The sequence below is a fragment of the Taudactylus pleione genome, unplaced genomic scaffold, assembly GCF_031769625.1.
Source record: "Taudactylus pleione unplaced genomic scaffold, aTauple2 ptg000399l, whole genome shotgun sequence".
Lineage (NCBI taxonomy): Eukaryota > Metazoa > Chordata > Amphibia > Anura > Myobatrachidae > Taudactylus > Taudactylus pleione.
This window is the reverse complement of record NW_028284801.1, coordinates 3158449-3174615: the sequence shown is the minus strand read 5'-3', so window position 1 is coordinate 3174615 and position 16167 is coordinate 3158449. Positions and strand designations below refer to the sequence as shown.

The 16167-nt window shown below is 39.0% G+C and overlaps 1 protein-coding gene across 2 annotated transcripts in view; it reads right to left on the bottom strand.

The window, feature by feature from the left end:
- Positions 1-8607: 8607 nt before the first annotated feature.
- Positions 8608-16167, bottom strand: part of ZBTB7A (zinc finger and BTB domain containing 7A) — a 92489-nt gene continuing 84929 nt past the window's right edge. For both annotated transcript variants that reach the window (XM_088446462.1, XM_088446463.1), the window contains exon 3: positions 8608-8965. In XM_088446462.1, the coding sequence (XP_088302588.1) occupies positions 8617-8965 (349 nt within the window). In that variant the 3' untranslated portion in view covers positions 8608-8616. The remainder of the gene's footprint in view (positions 8966-16167) is intronic.

Below are 16167 nucleotides of genomic sequence, written 5' to 3'. Positions count from 1 at the left end.
TCAGGCCCTAAGTGTCTGCATTTTTAATTAATAAATGACTCGTGACATACTGTACACAAAAAACATAGTACTTAGTTTATGACGCTTATATCCCAATCTCACCACTATGTAGTAAGCAGCCAGACACAATTTTTCAAAGACATGGTTTATTTACAGGAGAACATGAGATTTTGCATTTTAATGAACCTGACAATGTCAGGTAGGAACACAATAAGAGCATTGCCCTGGCTGCTCTACCTGCTATTCCATGGAATGATTGAGGACAGGGTGTTATACACTGCAAAGAAGTAACCATATATTACCAAGAAAGAGTTACACAGATTAATGAAGCCCTATATTGTAATGTTGACAAGTATTTATCTTTCTTTACTTAACATAAAACACATGAAATATAGTAATGTACCCTATTTACAGTAATCACTTCTGTGGAATGTGCAGCATGAAGGGGACAGGTAAGGATATGGCTTCAGTGACCAAAATCTTTTTACCAATAAATAGAGGTCAGGAAGTTATTGTACATTAAATAGGACTATGTAAGTCTGACCTGTTGATATGCAACTAATATGTAAAGTATAGCACAGCTTTGAGTGAGCTTGTCCTGATAACCAGTGGTCATGGCAGCACCATTTACTAGAGCCATTCACTCAGCATTACTCTAGTGTTTGACTTATTTAGAATGACCAGACTTCCATTTAACCCTGCCAATGCCAGCATGCCATGTGAATGCAACTGATTGGACAGCTGCCAGCGCCTGTCTAATTAGTTACAGTGGTACCATTTACATTCCACATTATAAAGCATGGCAGAAGGAAGGTGCACAAAGTGTGCGGACATGGCAGAGGTAAGTATCTCCTGATAGAAAGCACTCATTCCAGCAATTGCTTTGAGAGAATGTATGCACAAACTACTGTACATGATTCTTCTCTGCTTTCCATCAGTGGCTTTATCTGAGCAATCTCATCTGTCAGACATTTTGTCTTCTCCTGAACTTACCACTCACTTTCTCACTGAATTATCCGGGGCCTAATGAATTATTAAATTAATTTATATATAAGCATCAGTTTATCAACTTAGTCCACATTGATCAGTCAGAAAGTCAAAAATTCAGGAGCAGATATTATCTTCTGGATGAAATAGGTCAAGCTGAGATCTGTAATAAAAAGCAAGCCAAGTATACTATTATCTGTAGGAAACTGTACATGGGTGACAGAGGAAACTTGCCTGAACAAACTCTCAAGGTTGCTGGTTAGAAGGGTGTGTGGCGGGGGAGGTGGGGGATGTTGAAGTAATTAAACAAGAGGCCCATCCATCTCTGATGTATTGCCCCAATTCCCCATTTTGCAGACGCCGGGGAATCAGGGAAATACAACATATCGGAAATCCTCGATTCACTGATCCCAACCATAAAATTATCGGAGTTGGGATTTTTAACATCCTGTTTTGAACTAATCCACCAATGTAAGGACGATCACCAATGCCTGCAGGTCAGTGGATCGGATCAGCAGAATGGGGAATCTGGGCCGTAGATGTATGGCCTGCATTATAGTGATTTTTTTATGTACATTTGCTAGCAAGCAGCCCTTCCCTAATGGTAGTGATACTGTATGTAAGAAGGAAGACCGATTCAATGCATGACAGAGAAAGTGTATATGCCAATGCAGCTTTTGGGATAATAAAGAAGGTTATAGTGGCCGGATCAGCTTTGTAACACATTATAAATTCACATACTGCATGTTTACATTGCAATTTGTTTAAACGCATTATATATATTCACATGGTGAAAAGTGTAGACATAAAATATGAATATGACTAATGAAAACAATGCCATACGTTATGTGCAGAAGTAGTAATCTCTGAGCCAGTGATTTCGCCACTATATTACTATTGACAAATTGAGGCAGAGCTTAACATAAAAGTAATCAACAGCAACTGGTGTTACAGATCATACAACTTGTCGGTAACTATTTGCAGGGTCTTCCACCAAGTACAAAGCACTCTGTTTTCCTACTCCACACTTATATTCCTATTGCTGATACATTGTTGATTGATATTAAAAAAAAATAAAAAAATAAATTCAGGCCAGGTACCTGCAATAGAAAAAGTGGCAAGTTCTGCAGCAGAGCATTTGTTCAAGGTGGAAGGTGTCATTTTGATGGGTATGTGTGACAGTCAATAAATTGCCAGGGAAGCTTAGCTCTTTACAGCATCTGGTGATGGGTGATCCTGTCATACCTCATACACTTCATGTCAAGCTAGACCTCGTCCGTTACCTGCTGTAATTAACTCTGATGACAATCTTTGACAATCTTTGACTCTGAAAGGCCAGATTCTCTGGGTGAAGAGTCCTGATATTTTAATAAACTTTTGAGTAGATAGGCCTTTATTTGAAAAGCAGCATTTGGGCTCGGTCACTGAAAAGCTTTCTCCGCATGGGAGCTGAAAAATGACAAGCGTTGTTCTCAGATTCTCACTATGTACTATGTAGTTTGAGAGGCCGCACTTAGAACACCATTAAATTATACAGACAATTACTGCTCAAGAACACCACAGATAAAGTTAAAATTGCCATAAAGCAAAAACAATAAACCCTTACATAACTTTTTGGAGTATTGACGACAGACAACATGTACTGGGCTTTGCTGATATGCATTAAATGTGCTTTGAGTGCTTGCTTGAAACACCCATATATACTGTATGTGGCCTAAATGGAGGTCTGGTCACCTAGTAGGAGATACAAACTGTATCCAAACCTTGCTCAGGGAAATGCAGCAAATATGTCATTTAAAATGAAAATAATTAGGTGGATGCGAGTAGTTGGTCTGTGCAGTGTACACCGCCTCATGTGTCCTCAACAATGTCGCTAACACATCAAAATAACGTAAAAAAATACAAACATAAAATCCTGTCTAAAATTCAAGCTTCCTTTACAAGTGCAATCAGCTGTGAGGGCTTAGGGGAAGTAACATAGCCTAATTAGCACCATCCTCATTATCTCCCACAATGTAACGACTCTGTTGTGCAAAACGAGACATTCACATCCCCCAAAACATGTAAACATTACAGGGATTTGCATTTACTATAAGGTGCTTCACTTCTTTACAATGTTGAATAGTAGTACCAAGTTCCTTATAAAGTCTGTGTAGATTCACTTACACAATCATCCATGTGCTCATAGGGGTCTATTTACTAAGCAGTGTTAAGGTGCGTACACACTACACGATATGCTCCCTGAGCGATATCGTGTAGTGTGTCCCCGGCAGGCTGTGCTCAATGTCGTTCATGACATTGAGTGCAGCCGCTGAACGATATTAACGATATCGTTCAGCGCCGGGCTCTCTCCCCCATTCCCCAACATGCAGCAACCTGACGAGGTCGTCAGATTGTGCTGCATGTTCAGGCGATGGACAATGTCGGAAACGACCAGCGGGAGTGCGCATCGCTGGTCGTTTCCGACATAAAAGTGCACGATTTGTGCACGATTACTGAGCTATTGCACGATTACGATGTCGTAATCGTGCAGTCGCTCAGTAATATCGCCCAGTAGGTTCCCACCAATAGGAGACAGAGTGAAAAGTGATAAGAAAGTGATAAGGTGCCAGCCAATCAGCTCCCAACTGCCATTTTTCAAACACAGCCTGTGAGATGGCAGTTAGGAACTGATTGGCTGGCACCTTATCACTTTTCACTCTGTCTCCTAACACGGCTTAGTAAATAGACCTTAGTCTCTCCCTGAATACTGTCAAAGTCTTGCTATAAATTGTGATAGTACAGCTTGTAATGGTGATAATGAGACCCTGCTGTTGTGTAGCTGTACTTACAATGTCTTGTTCTCATGTAATTGCTGCAGTATAGGACATGGCTAGAAAATAAGGTGACAATTAAGGAGTAAATATAATACAGATTATGGTTGCAAATTCTCAAATTGTTGCAGAACTATAACTCAGGAAATATTTTAAGGCCACGTATACTGAAACACAAGGCTCTGTTACAACTGCTACACCACTTTGCTATCTAGCTATCTCTCTCTCTCTATATATATATATATACACAGTATATGTATATATACATGCACAAAATAAACAGCACTCGGGGTCCCTGGGTGCCATTTATTTCAGATCTGCATGTTACTTTGACAGTGAGTGCCAGCATTTTTGGATTGACTATATATTGACTATATAAATATATAAGTAATCAGATGGAACTATATATATTTCTAATATATATTCTATTTTTATTTTTTAACGGAGTGCTAAGTACTATTGCTGGAAGGTAGAAATATGCCATGCAACAGAAGCCATGAATGATGATAACTATATTGGGGCAGCAAAGAAGCCTTATGCTTACTTTATTCATGGGCCACTATTTGGAGCAAATACCTTAACAGATAGTGCAACCTACATGGCCTAGCAGTATTTCTTGCTGAGAGATAGGTAGAGAAAGTAAATTTTTAGGGGCACTAATTGGTGTGTAGAAGAGAACAAAACCATATCCAAGGACTTGATTTCTATGTAGCTCAGTCCTGGCATCTCGTCCTATACTTTTAACAGGAAGCATTTTGCACCTTTCAGTTGTACTTCATCTATGAAGTTCATGTGTAGATACATTTTTCTCAATGCTAAAAATAAATAGATTCAAACACACAGAGTGCCATATGTAATAAAGACAATCCCTAGGTGTTACCACTACCATCATTTAAGCCATCAGTTATGCTAAGGAAAACAGTAAATTGAACAATGTAATTTAAATAAAAGGGTCATGTTAAAGTGGTAGAAGGTTGATCTTTAAATTTTGCATAATGTACATCTTCATATCTCCCGGCAATCCTAGGATCACTTCTAGCTTCTGGAGCACTATCTATTGAGAATAGAGAATAAGGGCTGTATTTACTAAGTGGCTGGTTTTCAAAGCTGCCGATTTTCGGTGGCCGTGCCTACGGGATTTAAAATGGCAATAATACTAAATGCAAAACCATTGTATTTAATATTATTGCCATTTTATATCCCACGGGTAAAACCACTGAAAATTGTTGGCTTTGAAAACCCCCTGCTTAGTAAATACAGTCCTCAGTGTGTACATTGATATGGATGTGATGGACCATTTAGGTGCAGTGGAGCAAAGCCAAGGCACTGCCCAATGAGTATGATACATAAGTGAAGTCTGCTGTCTTGTATGCCTCTTGCCAATTGTAAACGATCTTGATATATACCTATGATGTAATTAAAGTGTAATTGTACACTATGGAAAGCTACATAACATGGTGTCCAGGGATCATACCATGGACACCACTAAAAAAAACACCTAATATTTTAGGAAACGGGCGCTCAGTACACAATGACACTTTTCCAAATACTCGGCACATCAAAAACAAAACAAAGACTAGTCACAGTACACCAAGTGTTTGGAATTGACAGCATCAGATTTTGTTCAGATTCTTGTGCCTGCACAGAACAGTCCATGGAATAACAGACTAACACTAGTGTGATTCAGAGTCTCTCACTGAATACTACTTGTAGAAAATAAGCTTCTAAACACCTCCTAAACTGCATGGGGAAATATGACATTCAGACAACACCTGCCTTTATTCAATAAATATTAAAGTGCTGTGGAATATTTTGGTGCCGATATAGAATAATAATCTTACATCCAAAACATTAGAATCACAGACTCATATAAATGGGGTAGTTACTGAGTGCAAATTATGAAAGAAAAAAATAATTTAGTAATGTTTGATTTGTAGGCCTACAAGTTTCTTTAGCTGCAATATGCCACATAATGCTAAGTTATTAATATAAGGGAGCTTACACCTATCAACTGCCATAGTTGACAAGTTTATATGTTAATGATATAGTGAAAAGAAAATATCCAATCAAACTTATAATCACCATAGGTGATTTTTAAACTTCAACAGCCATCATAACTTGATAATAACCAATAATTATACTTTGTCTCTGTTTTTAAGATTATATATTCCATTCTGGTAACAGATCTCCTTCAATAAACAAAACACAGATATGGTAAAATATGTTTGAATCTTAGAATAAACATTTCTAACAGTTTACGAAAAGAAAAACCCCAATGCTAAAATTTGTTCCCATAACAATCAAAAAGTATTGGTTTTATAAATATTTTAAACTGTTGCCCAACAGATTTAGCTAAATAATATATCAAGCTGCTGCCATTAGCTAAGGCAATTACATACATCACATCTATATTTTCAGCATTCTGAACTAAATTCTTTATGGTACAGCAATATGCCACAATTACTAAAGGCAACAAGTGCAAAGACTGAATACCATTCTCTGACAAACAAAACCCCTGCACACATAAATAAATATGGCATATTAATCCTTGGAATAAGTGCTATTCTTTAAATGTCTAAAATACATTTTATAAAATATAGTCTTTTGATATGCGAGTGATATAACCACTCAAGATCAGGAATCTTTTATTCTCAGGGTATATAAGCTGATAACAATACAGTACATAACCCTGACTACATCCGGCCCTATCAAGGTTTCCAGAACAACATATTTTATACCAATATCAACAATGGCCAATGTAGACTGTATATTTATGTGGCAAATTCTGTATAATCTACAGTAAGGCACAACAATTGGATAGAGCACATTCTCATGCTTCCATTTGTAATTCTGTCATAGTGTTCGTACCAATAATTATATTCATGCATTTTTCAGTCAGCTATATGGCCAAGTAATAATTGTATGCTAAATAAAAAGGTTCAATTACTGTGGTAGTTTTATTGCATAATTGCACATGTTAATGATTGCTTTCCAATGTATTTAGCAGAATTACTCGATTTATAAAGTTGTATTTTGAGCAATATATTCAGTTTTCTTTACTGCACAGCAAAATAAATACGGTGTATTGACTGCAGTGTATATTCACATTTACACAAACTGAACTTGCTAAACTGTAACTTGTTAGCAGTGCTCTTTTCTATGAAAAAAGGTAGCTAGGTTATACCCCTTTCACACTGCCATCAAGTAACCTGGGTTATTGCACATGAACACGCAGCAACCCGGGTTTCTCCCTGGCCTATTAAACATCTATAATGGGCTAATATGGGTATACAAGTTCTAGGAAGGAGTGTTAAAGTATGCCAGTAATGACGGTAGAAGGGGTTCCTGTTTCCAGAAAAAAAAAAGGTGTCGGTACTCAGTACCATCTGAAGACAAAAACACTGCAGTTGAAACTGTGTGGTAATGGACAACATTCAGAGATATCAGAGATGCCGACATTCTGGCTGCCCCTTCCGAGTGGGGGGCAGACAGATCAGCAAAATCGGGGGTTGTGGCCAGGCACCTGCGTCATTTTGGCCCCGCCCCGCTACACAATGCAGATAATCCCGGCACTGTGAAGCAGTGGGCACGGCAAAATGACGCGAATCACGTCACAGGCCCCTCAGCTGCCAGGGATTCTCATGTAATCGCGCGGGGGGGGCAGGACGGGTCAGCAGCTTGCGGGAGGCTTTGCCTGCATTCCCAGGAGGCCGGGAGCGGCACGCGATTTTCGTGAGTCTCCGACCAAATCGGGAGGGTAGGCAAGTCTGATATAAATCCATACTTATATTAAAATGATATATTTATTGGCTATAGCAAGTTTGAGATAAAAACATTATGGCCTCATAGCTACAAAATACTGATCGGCAACTTTTTATTTGTAGCCATTAAAGTTAGCACTTTTAAAGGACTTTTGGTGCTGTTATATATTGAAATTTACTGCAAATTTACTAGAATACAATGGAGTACACAGTAATGGTTAAAATATAACTGCAGTTAATATGCAATTGCCCAACACAAATTCCTGTATGAAATGGTGTAATTTTTTTCAAAACAGCCTTAAGCTGATGCAGTAATTACCACAGTGGGCAGTCTGCTAACACGCCCTCCACAAAATATAGATATGGTATTATTCTGAAAGTATCCAAAAGCCATAAAGAAAAGAGATAGTTGCCGGATTTCAGTATCGATACACATACCCAAATATAGTAACTCAAAGTTTCCTGCTAAATTGATTATCATTGAAGTGAATGCCAGATGCAGTATTGTGAAAGATAGGGGTAATTTAAATCTATTTTAGTTTATTTTAGGCATGTACTCCACATCACCCCTTACCTGGATAAACTCCCTAACATCTTAAGCATTCTGGATAGTAAATCCCATTCTTAAATGTCATAACAAAAGGTCTAAATGTGCGCTGCAAGTATCTTGCAAGTATAAACCTTGGTTTGGTCAGAGTATTTCGACAGGCATGATTTCAGTGTAACTGCTGTTCTTTGCAGGTATATTAATAGTGCAACCTACCCATGTACACATTCTCCAGCCTTATTCTCCTCCCATAAACACTCATACATCCTGTCCAAACACTCCCCACCTCCCTTAATCCCAAGAGGAATACAATTCCCCTCCCTGGTCCCCTGTGCTGAGTATTCACTCTCAAACCCCATCCCACCCATAAGGATGGTGCTAATTAGGCATCCCTAAATATACTTTGACATTTATAATATTTATATAACTATATATAATTATATATATATATATATATATATATATATTTATTTAGAGAGACTTTTAGCTTGTGTTTTTTTGGTTTTCTTTAGGAGGTGTCACCAATGTCCACACTCAGGCACTCTGCTCGAATTTCTCCAGGTCCATTGCCATTCCCTGGAGGAGGGGGAAGAGGAGCAGCACCTTCTCGAATCCTGGGTTTGCGCCCTCTGCGGGAGGGAATCCCATTGCAGCCATCCTTCTTTAGGTGTCTGTGCAGGTGATCAGAACGCACAAAGGTTTTGTGGCATGCCTGGCACTGGTAAGGACGCAGCCCTGTGTGCACACGAGTGTGATTTTTCAGGTCGTAGTTATGTGCAAAGGCTGCACCACACTGCTGGCAGAGGTAAGGCTTCTCTCCTGTGTGTTTCCGCATGTGAACCTTCAGCTTGTCCTGCCTACAGAAACATGAGTACTCAGTTAGTTACATAGTTAACAAGGTTGAACAGTCAAATAATTATAAAGACCATTGTACTCTTATAAGGACTAGTAGTGCAGATCCAGAGAAAGGCAAAATAAAACTTCACTAAGGCATCTACCATTGTATCCTCACTGTGGGATAAACATTTCTTCCTGGAGCCAAATCATTTGAAGTAAATCACTTGGATGAATTGATAATCACAGCTGGAGATACCATTCTTTTTAATACAGGAATCCACAGTATGACTACTCTTACAGTACAGCCTTGGTCAAAAGTATTGAGAATGACACAAGTATTGGTTTTCATAAACTTTGCTGCTTCAGTGCTTTTAGACCTTTTTGTCAGATGTTACTATGGTATACTGAAGTAAAGTTACAAGCATTTCATAAGTGTCAAAGGCTTTTATGGACAATTACATTAAGTTTATGCAAAGAGTCAATATTTGCAGTGTTGATTCTTCTTTTTCAAGACCTCTGCAATTCGCTCTGGCATGCTGTCAATCAACTTCTGGGCCACATACTGACAGATGGCCCCCCATTCTTGCCTAATCAATGCTTAGAGTTTGTCAGAATTTGTGGGTTTTTGTTTGACCACCCACCTCTTGAGGATTGACCACAAGTTCTCAATGGGATTAAGGTCTGGGGAGTATCCTGGTCATGGACCCAAAATTTTTGATGTTTTGTTCCCTGAGCCACTTAGTTATCACTTCTGTCTTATGGCAACGTGCTCCATCATACTGGAAAAGGCATTGTTTGTCACCAAAATGTTCTGATAGTTGGGAGAAGTTGCTCCTTGGAGGATTTTTTGATACCATTCTATATTCATGTCTGTGCAACCCCACACATGAATGGTCTCAGGATGCTTTACTGTTGGCATGACATAGGACGAAAACTTTTGGAGGATGGCCTGGTGTCAAGAAGGGCAGCAAAGAAGCCACTTCTCTCCAGGAAAAACATCAGGGACAGACTGATATTCTGCAAAAGGTACAGGGATTGGACTGCTGAGAACTGGGGTAAATTTATTTTCTGTGATAATCCTTATTCAGATAGTTTGGTGCATCTGGAAAAACGCTTGTCCAGAGAAGGAAAGGTGAGCGCTACCATCAATCCTCTGTCATGCCAACAGTAAAGCACCCTGAGACCATTCATGTGTGGGGTTGCTTCTCAACCAAGGGAGTGGGCTCACTCACAAGAACACAGCCATGAATAAAGTACCAAAACATCCTCCAAGAGCAATTTCTCCCAACCATCCAAGAACAGTTTGGTGATGAACAATGCCTTTTCCAGCATGATGGAGCACCTTGCCATAAGACAGAAGTGATAACTAAGTGGCTAGGGGAACAAAACATCAAAATTTTGGGTCCATGGCCAGGAAACTCCCCAGACCTTATTCCCATTGAGAACTTGTGGTCAATCCTCAAGAGGTAAGTGGACAAACAAAATCCCACAAAATCTGGCAAGCTCTAATCATTGATTAGGCAAGAATGGGCGGCCATCAGTCAGTATGTGGCCCTAGAAGTTGATTGATAGCATGCCATGGCGAATTGCAGAGGTCTTGAAAAAGAAGGGTCAACACTGCAAATATTGACTCTTTGCATAAACTTAATGTAATTCTCAATAAAAACCTTTGACACTTATGAAATGCTTGTAATTTTACTTCAGTATACCATAGTAACATCTGACAAATAGGTCAAAAAACATTGAAGCAACAAACTTTGTGAAAACCAATAATTGTGTCATTCTCAAAAATTTTGGGCATGGCTGTACAAAGACCCTGTTTAATTCAGTCGTAATGGCTGTTCCCTAATACCTGGACTGTCCCAGATATGAGAAGTTCATTAGACCAATAATTGTCCTGGCATCAGGTATTGTTATACAGCCTAATTAGACCAGCTGTAAGTTACTTTTTTCTAATGTAAACAAGGCCAACTAGCTACAATTTTTTCTTTACAATGTAATACCTCCATTCACTTTATAAGCTAACCCACCGCTGAATCCTCAAGTTCTGCTATGTTCTTGCAGGCAGGTGCCCAAACAATATCACATAACCATGCAACTTATACAGTTGCAGTATTATGTTTGCATCATGTGAAGCCCTACTTATGCATCCAGCATTGTCTGAGTGCTGTTATTCAGTATACGGTCTACTAAATTCTTCTCATCTCAGATTTACCCAATGGTATATATTTTAAAGTTTAAACAGTATATGAAATAGTTGGACCATCCTACATTTCTCTAACTAAAACTAAATTTGCAATTTTACTGCCCAAATGTCCAACTTGTGTGAATACCTTTTTGCACCTTCTATTTTATATTTACTAATTTACTATATAATACCTATAGATGTGTCCACATCCATCTGCTTCAAGTTGCGTTAAACATAACACGTGAGTGCTGTGCGACTTGGTAGCACCGAGCATTTTTTTTTTCTTGAAGCATATGCATCAGTATTACAATAGATAGAAAGGTATATTGTACACCATGTCTAAGGTGCACCTCAAGGTTATACCTCATAGACCAAAACAATTTGAAAAACAAGTACATAATACATACAGGTTATGCAAACAGAATTAAACCAATAATATATACTGTACAGGAAAGCATGCATTCAAAAATATACTCTAGATAAAAATTAAAATACTATCATTCAAGGACATTAATTGATGTATCAAAAGGTTGTACCGATCATATAAGCAGCAATAATAATAATTAAAAAAAAGGTAAATGGTAAACCAACACAGCTTTGCAATGCTTCTCCTATTTTCTTATCAAAATTATTATGTCAAATTTTCATAACTAACCATCTTATGTAAGGATATATATTATGAAATGAAAGGAAAATAAAAGGAGAGAAAACAAGGGATAAAAATATGAACTGTAGGCCACACTCTTGGGTAACGCTGTGTCCTCATACATCTAACCTCCTTGCACGTTAAACAGACACCCGCAGTTGCACACATAATATAGGCATGCCGCATATCATTTGTAATCAGCAGAAGCTGCTTGTGCTAGCTGTTCACATCTGTGTGTGAATAGGACGCATTTGAAGGTAAAAAGTCGCACAAAAGACGCTAGGCGCTACAGAGTCACGCCACGGCATGGCGCGACTAGAGGGGCTGTTTAACATGCAAGGAAGTAAGATGTACGTGGACACATCCGTATACTGTAAAGCTATGTTGATTATCTATTAAGGGTTCTATATGTAGGGGTCTCTCTTCTCCTTACCCTTGTTACACACCTGCCTTTGAGAATTTTGTGTGTTTTAGCTGGCTTCTGATAGCAAGTATAATACATAAAGACAGAAGAAAGAAACAAAATACATTAAAACTATGTGTAATAAATAATAATCAGCTAGAAAGAAAGTGCTAGACAGATAGAAATTCCCAGTAAAATACAAAAAAAACTATGTAAATAGCTCTCCAGCTAAAAACTAGCACATTCCTTAGTGATGTCATTTGCTTCTTGAGAATTTATAAGCAGCACTGTCATGAATACTGTTACAATGTGCATATAAAATATTAATGTATCCAATATTGTGTCATCAAAGTGCCAAAGAGCATTAGGCCTATGGGGGGAAATATTTTTGTTGAACTCGGCAGTCGACAAATAAATGATAATCAGTGTGCAAATCCTAGAGATAAAAAGCATCACTGCAAAGTCTGTAAGATAAATGCAAAACGGTTAATAAGAAATGCTGTATTCTTAATAACTATAAACGGTAGAAGTGAAGAAATGAAATTCATTACAGACATTCTATAACAGTATAAAATATAATAATACGCTGATACCTAAATGTTATGTTTTTACAAAGAAATATATAACATTACTGAAAAAGTGCTGCTAAGGAGTATATTTACTAAAGTGAGAGTTTATAGAAGTTGAGATGTTGCCCTTAGCAACCAAATAGAGTCTAGCTATTATCTTCTCCAAGGTGCTAGTTGAATGTTAAGTAGAATCTGATTGGTTGCTATGGGCAACATCTCAACTTCTATAAACTCTCACTTTAGTAAATATACCCCTTAGCAGCACTTTTTCAGTAATATTATATTTTTTTAATTTATTAACAGTTTCTTATGTAGCGCAGCATATTCCGTAAACATTAATAGAACAAAACTGAGTAATAACAGACAGATATATAGGAATTAAGGCCCTGCTCGCAAGCTTACAAACTATAGGAGGTACACATTGAAGCAATTGTGAATGGATGAATATATGGTTTACTAGCTGAAGTACCTGGTGTTGGCCGGGTTTAAGTCTTCAAGTTATTACGTGTTATTATGTGATGTCGCCAAATCCATCCAGTGGAAAGCCCAGAACAGGCTCCCTGGGTCAATGTCCATCATCTATTTATACACTGAACCTTGTTTAGTGCTGGTTCCTCTTTGTATATGTGTTTTTCTCTTTATCATTGGGACTGACAATCCCTTTTACCAGCAGCTCTTGTGACAGCGCATCTCTATTGTTTATATACTCAAAATGAACGAAGCTCTAATGGCAATCTACTCCCCTGTACTGTGATATCTTGGAAATGCCCAGACCTGCATCAGTTGTAATCTGACTTTTCTTGAGTCAGTATGAGGACCGGCTAGGCTGCTCATAGCAAGACGGCATGAATTATCGGAATTCAAATGAGGCATAATAGTGGGTGCCCAACGAATGGAACACTCCATTTCCGATGTTGTATGGACAGTCAACATTCTTCGATCTACAGTGTCACATGTGTAGGGGGAATACCTCATGGAAGGCATTACCACCCACCATGAACAGCGCAGTGGTCAACATCTCCCCAGAGGTCTCCCGTCCACTTGTGGAAATCAATACCACCTTGAGTTGTTGCACTTGGCCAGGCTAGAGGTGTCCTACATAAAACTAGGCACCTATCCCATATATACATACACAAACACATGACTTCTGAGGTAATGATTAAGAATAAAAACTTGCAAGTAGTGCAAACCTCAATGATGCAACAAAAACATCCTGATGGCTTAGAAGCCTTATCTCACTGCAGAAAGACTTAAATTGGGTACACACCGGAAGGAAAGTGTTCTGTACAAACGAATTGTGTAAAAGCACACTCTTACCAATCCGCCGCCCGACTTGCCTGGCTGCAGGAAGTGACGTCAGTTCCTGTGGCCACCATATGAATCGGTCGGCGGGTTGCCCGTACACACAAGCACATGTACTGATATATCTGCAAGATATATCAGCATCTGCCGTGCTACAGGGCCGATGCGATATGTCTGTGAACAACGTTGTTCACAGACATATTGGCTGTACACAATGATAGATGCACTAAGCGACATATCGTTCAATGGCTGTATAAACAATATATCACGTGTACCCAGCTTTACACTCAGGAAATATCAGGAAAATGTAGAACATGTCACTGTTGATAAATATAAGGTAAATTACTGTGGTAGCAATTACAATATATAGATGAGATACAATTGGGTGGATCGGAAATGGGAAATTATTTAGAAATGCTAGAAGAGTTGAGTAGCAGCAATCAGTTACAAGAGATTGTGTTTGTGTATACACACACACACACACACACATATACATACACACACACACACACACACACACACACACACACACACACACACACACACACACACACAGACCTTCCAACATGACCTATTCCATTAAGGCCCCAATACGTCAGCAATCTGAAAACCACAACTGAACAATTTGAAGATTTATTGCCTGATCTTCGGATTTCCCAATCTAGCAATAAGCGACCATACATTACAGATCTTTTTCAGTGATTTGCAGATCGATTGCAGCAAAAACAAATCTGCCAATCTTGAAAGGCCCATCTTTTTGCTAGTAATGGTCTGCAAATCTGCTGATCATATCCATACACTTGCAATCTACAGCCCCAATCGATCTGTGAAATCCAACATGTTGGACAATCTGATTAAACAATTCCAATCACTTTTTGGTTGCAATATGCGATCTGTGAAGCCCATACATTGCAGATTTTTATACTCAATCGATTGCAAATTGCAGAATTGCCACAATCGATTGCTGATGTATGGGGGCCTTTAGATACAAAATGCTCTGCTCCTGGACTTCCTACCTAATTTATGATTGAAGCCACCTGTGCTGAAACACCCTTCTCATTAAATAACTAGCTCAACACTGGTGACTGCAATCATTAATTAGGTGGGAAGTCCAAGAGCAGAGCATTTTGTACCTGATGGAACGGGTCATGTTGGAGGGTAGAGATAGATATATATATATATATATATATATATATATATATATTAGTGGCAATATCATGTAAGGTGGCGATAGTGAGCCATGTATTCTGTGTGAGGCTGGAGGGATCTGCCCACACAGGGTAAAAAAAGAAAGAATAACTAAAGGGCTGCCTTGTGTACAGAGCTCAGGTGGGGCTAACGAGGCAGACCAGTCAGGCTGCATGTGGAATCAGTCTAAGGAGGACTGAGGCAGCTACAGAGCCCAGTGTGCCGCGAGGCCAGCATCCAGGCCTGCAAGTAGCAGGGAGGACCACCAATCTCTGACTGTGTTTGAGTGAAGTCGTGGCAGCCAAGCCAGGCCTGTGTCCAGACCTTCAAGACAGACCTTAAGAACCACAAGAAGACCAGGAGGCCGTGTTTATACCTGTGAGAGACAGGACTGAGACTTTTGAGAGACTGTGTTACATTTGAGTAGCTGCCCATAATAGTCAGGGTTCAAGAAGTGAGGTAGTGCCCTGAATGGGGGCTAGGTGTTTGTTATTTTTCCTACTGAATGCTGACAGTAGAGCTCCACTTATTTCATTTAAACCTGAAAACCTGTGTGTGGACCCTTATTATGCACCTAGGCACTGCACCACTGACCCGTCTACTGAGCTAAATTACCCCAAGTTAAGACAATATGGTGGAGAATGTGGGCAAGCATAAGGATCTACGCAATTGATTTACACAGGGCTCTACACAGAAATAATGGATGAACAGCATAATGGAAACTACAGGATTACAGGACTCACCTCTGTGAAACCCAAGTAAGGGGTGAGTGATAAAAGCCTGTGATGAAATGTGGTGTGAACTGAAAGCTGTCTCCATTTGTGTAAAAGGTGATGCACAAGTGTATGGAACCATAAGTGTGCAAAGTCACTTTTCCTTTGGAGCAGAAGAAAATTTTCTGCAAAGCTGCTGAAGTGTTATTGCAA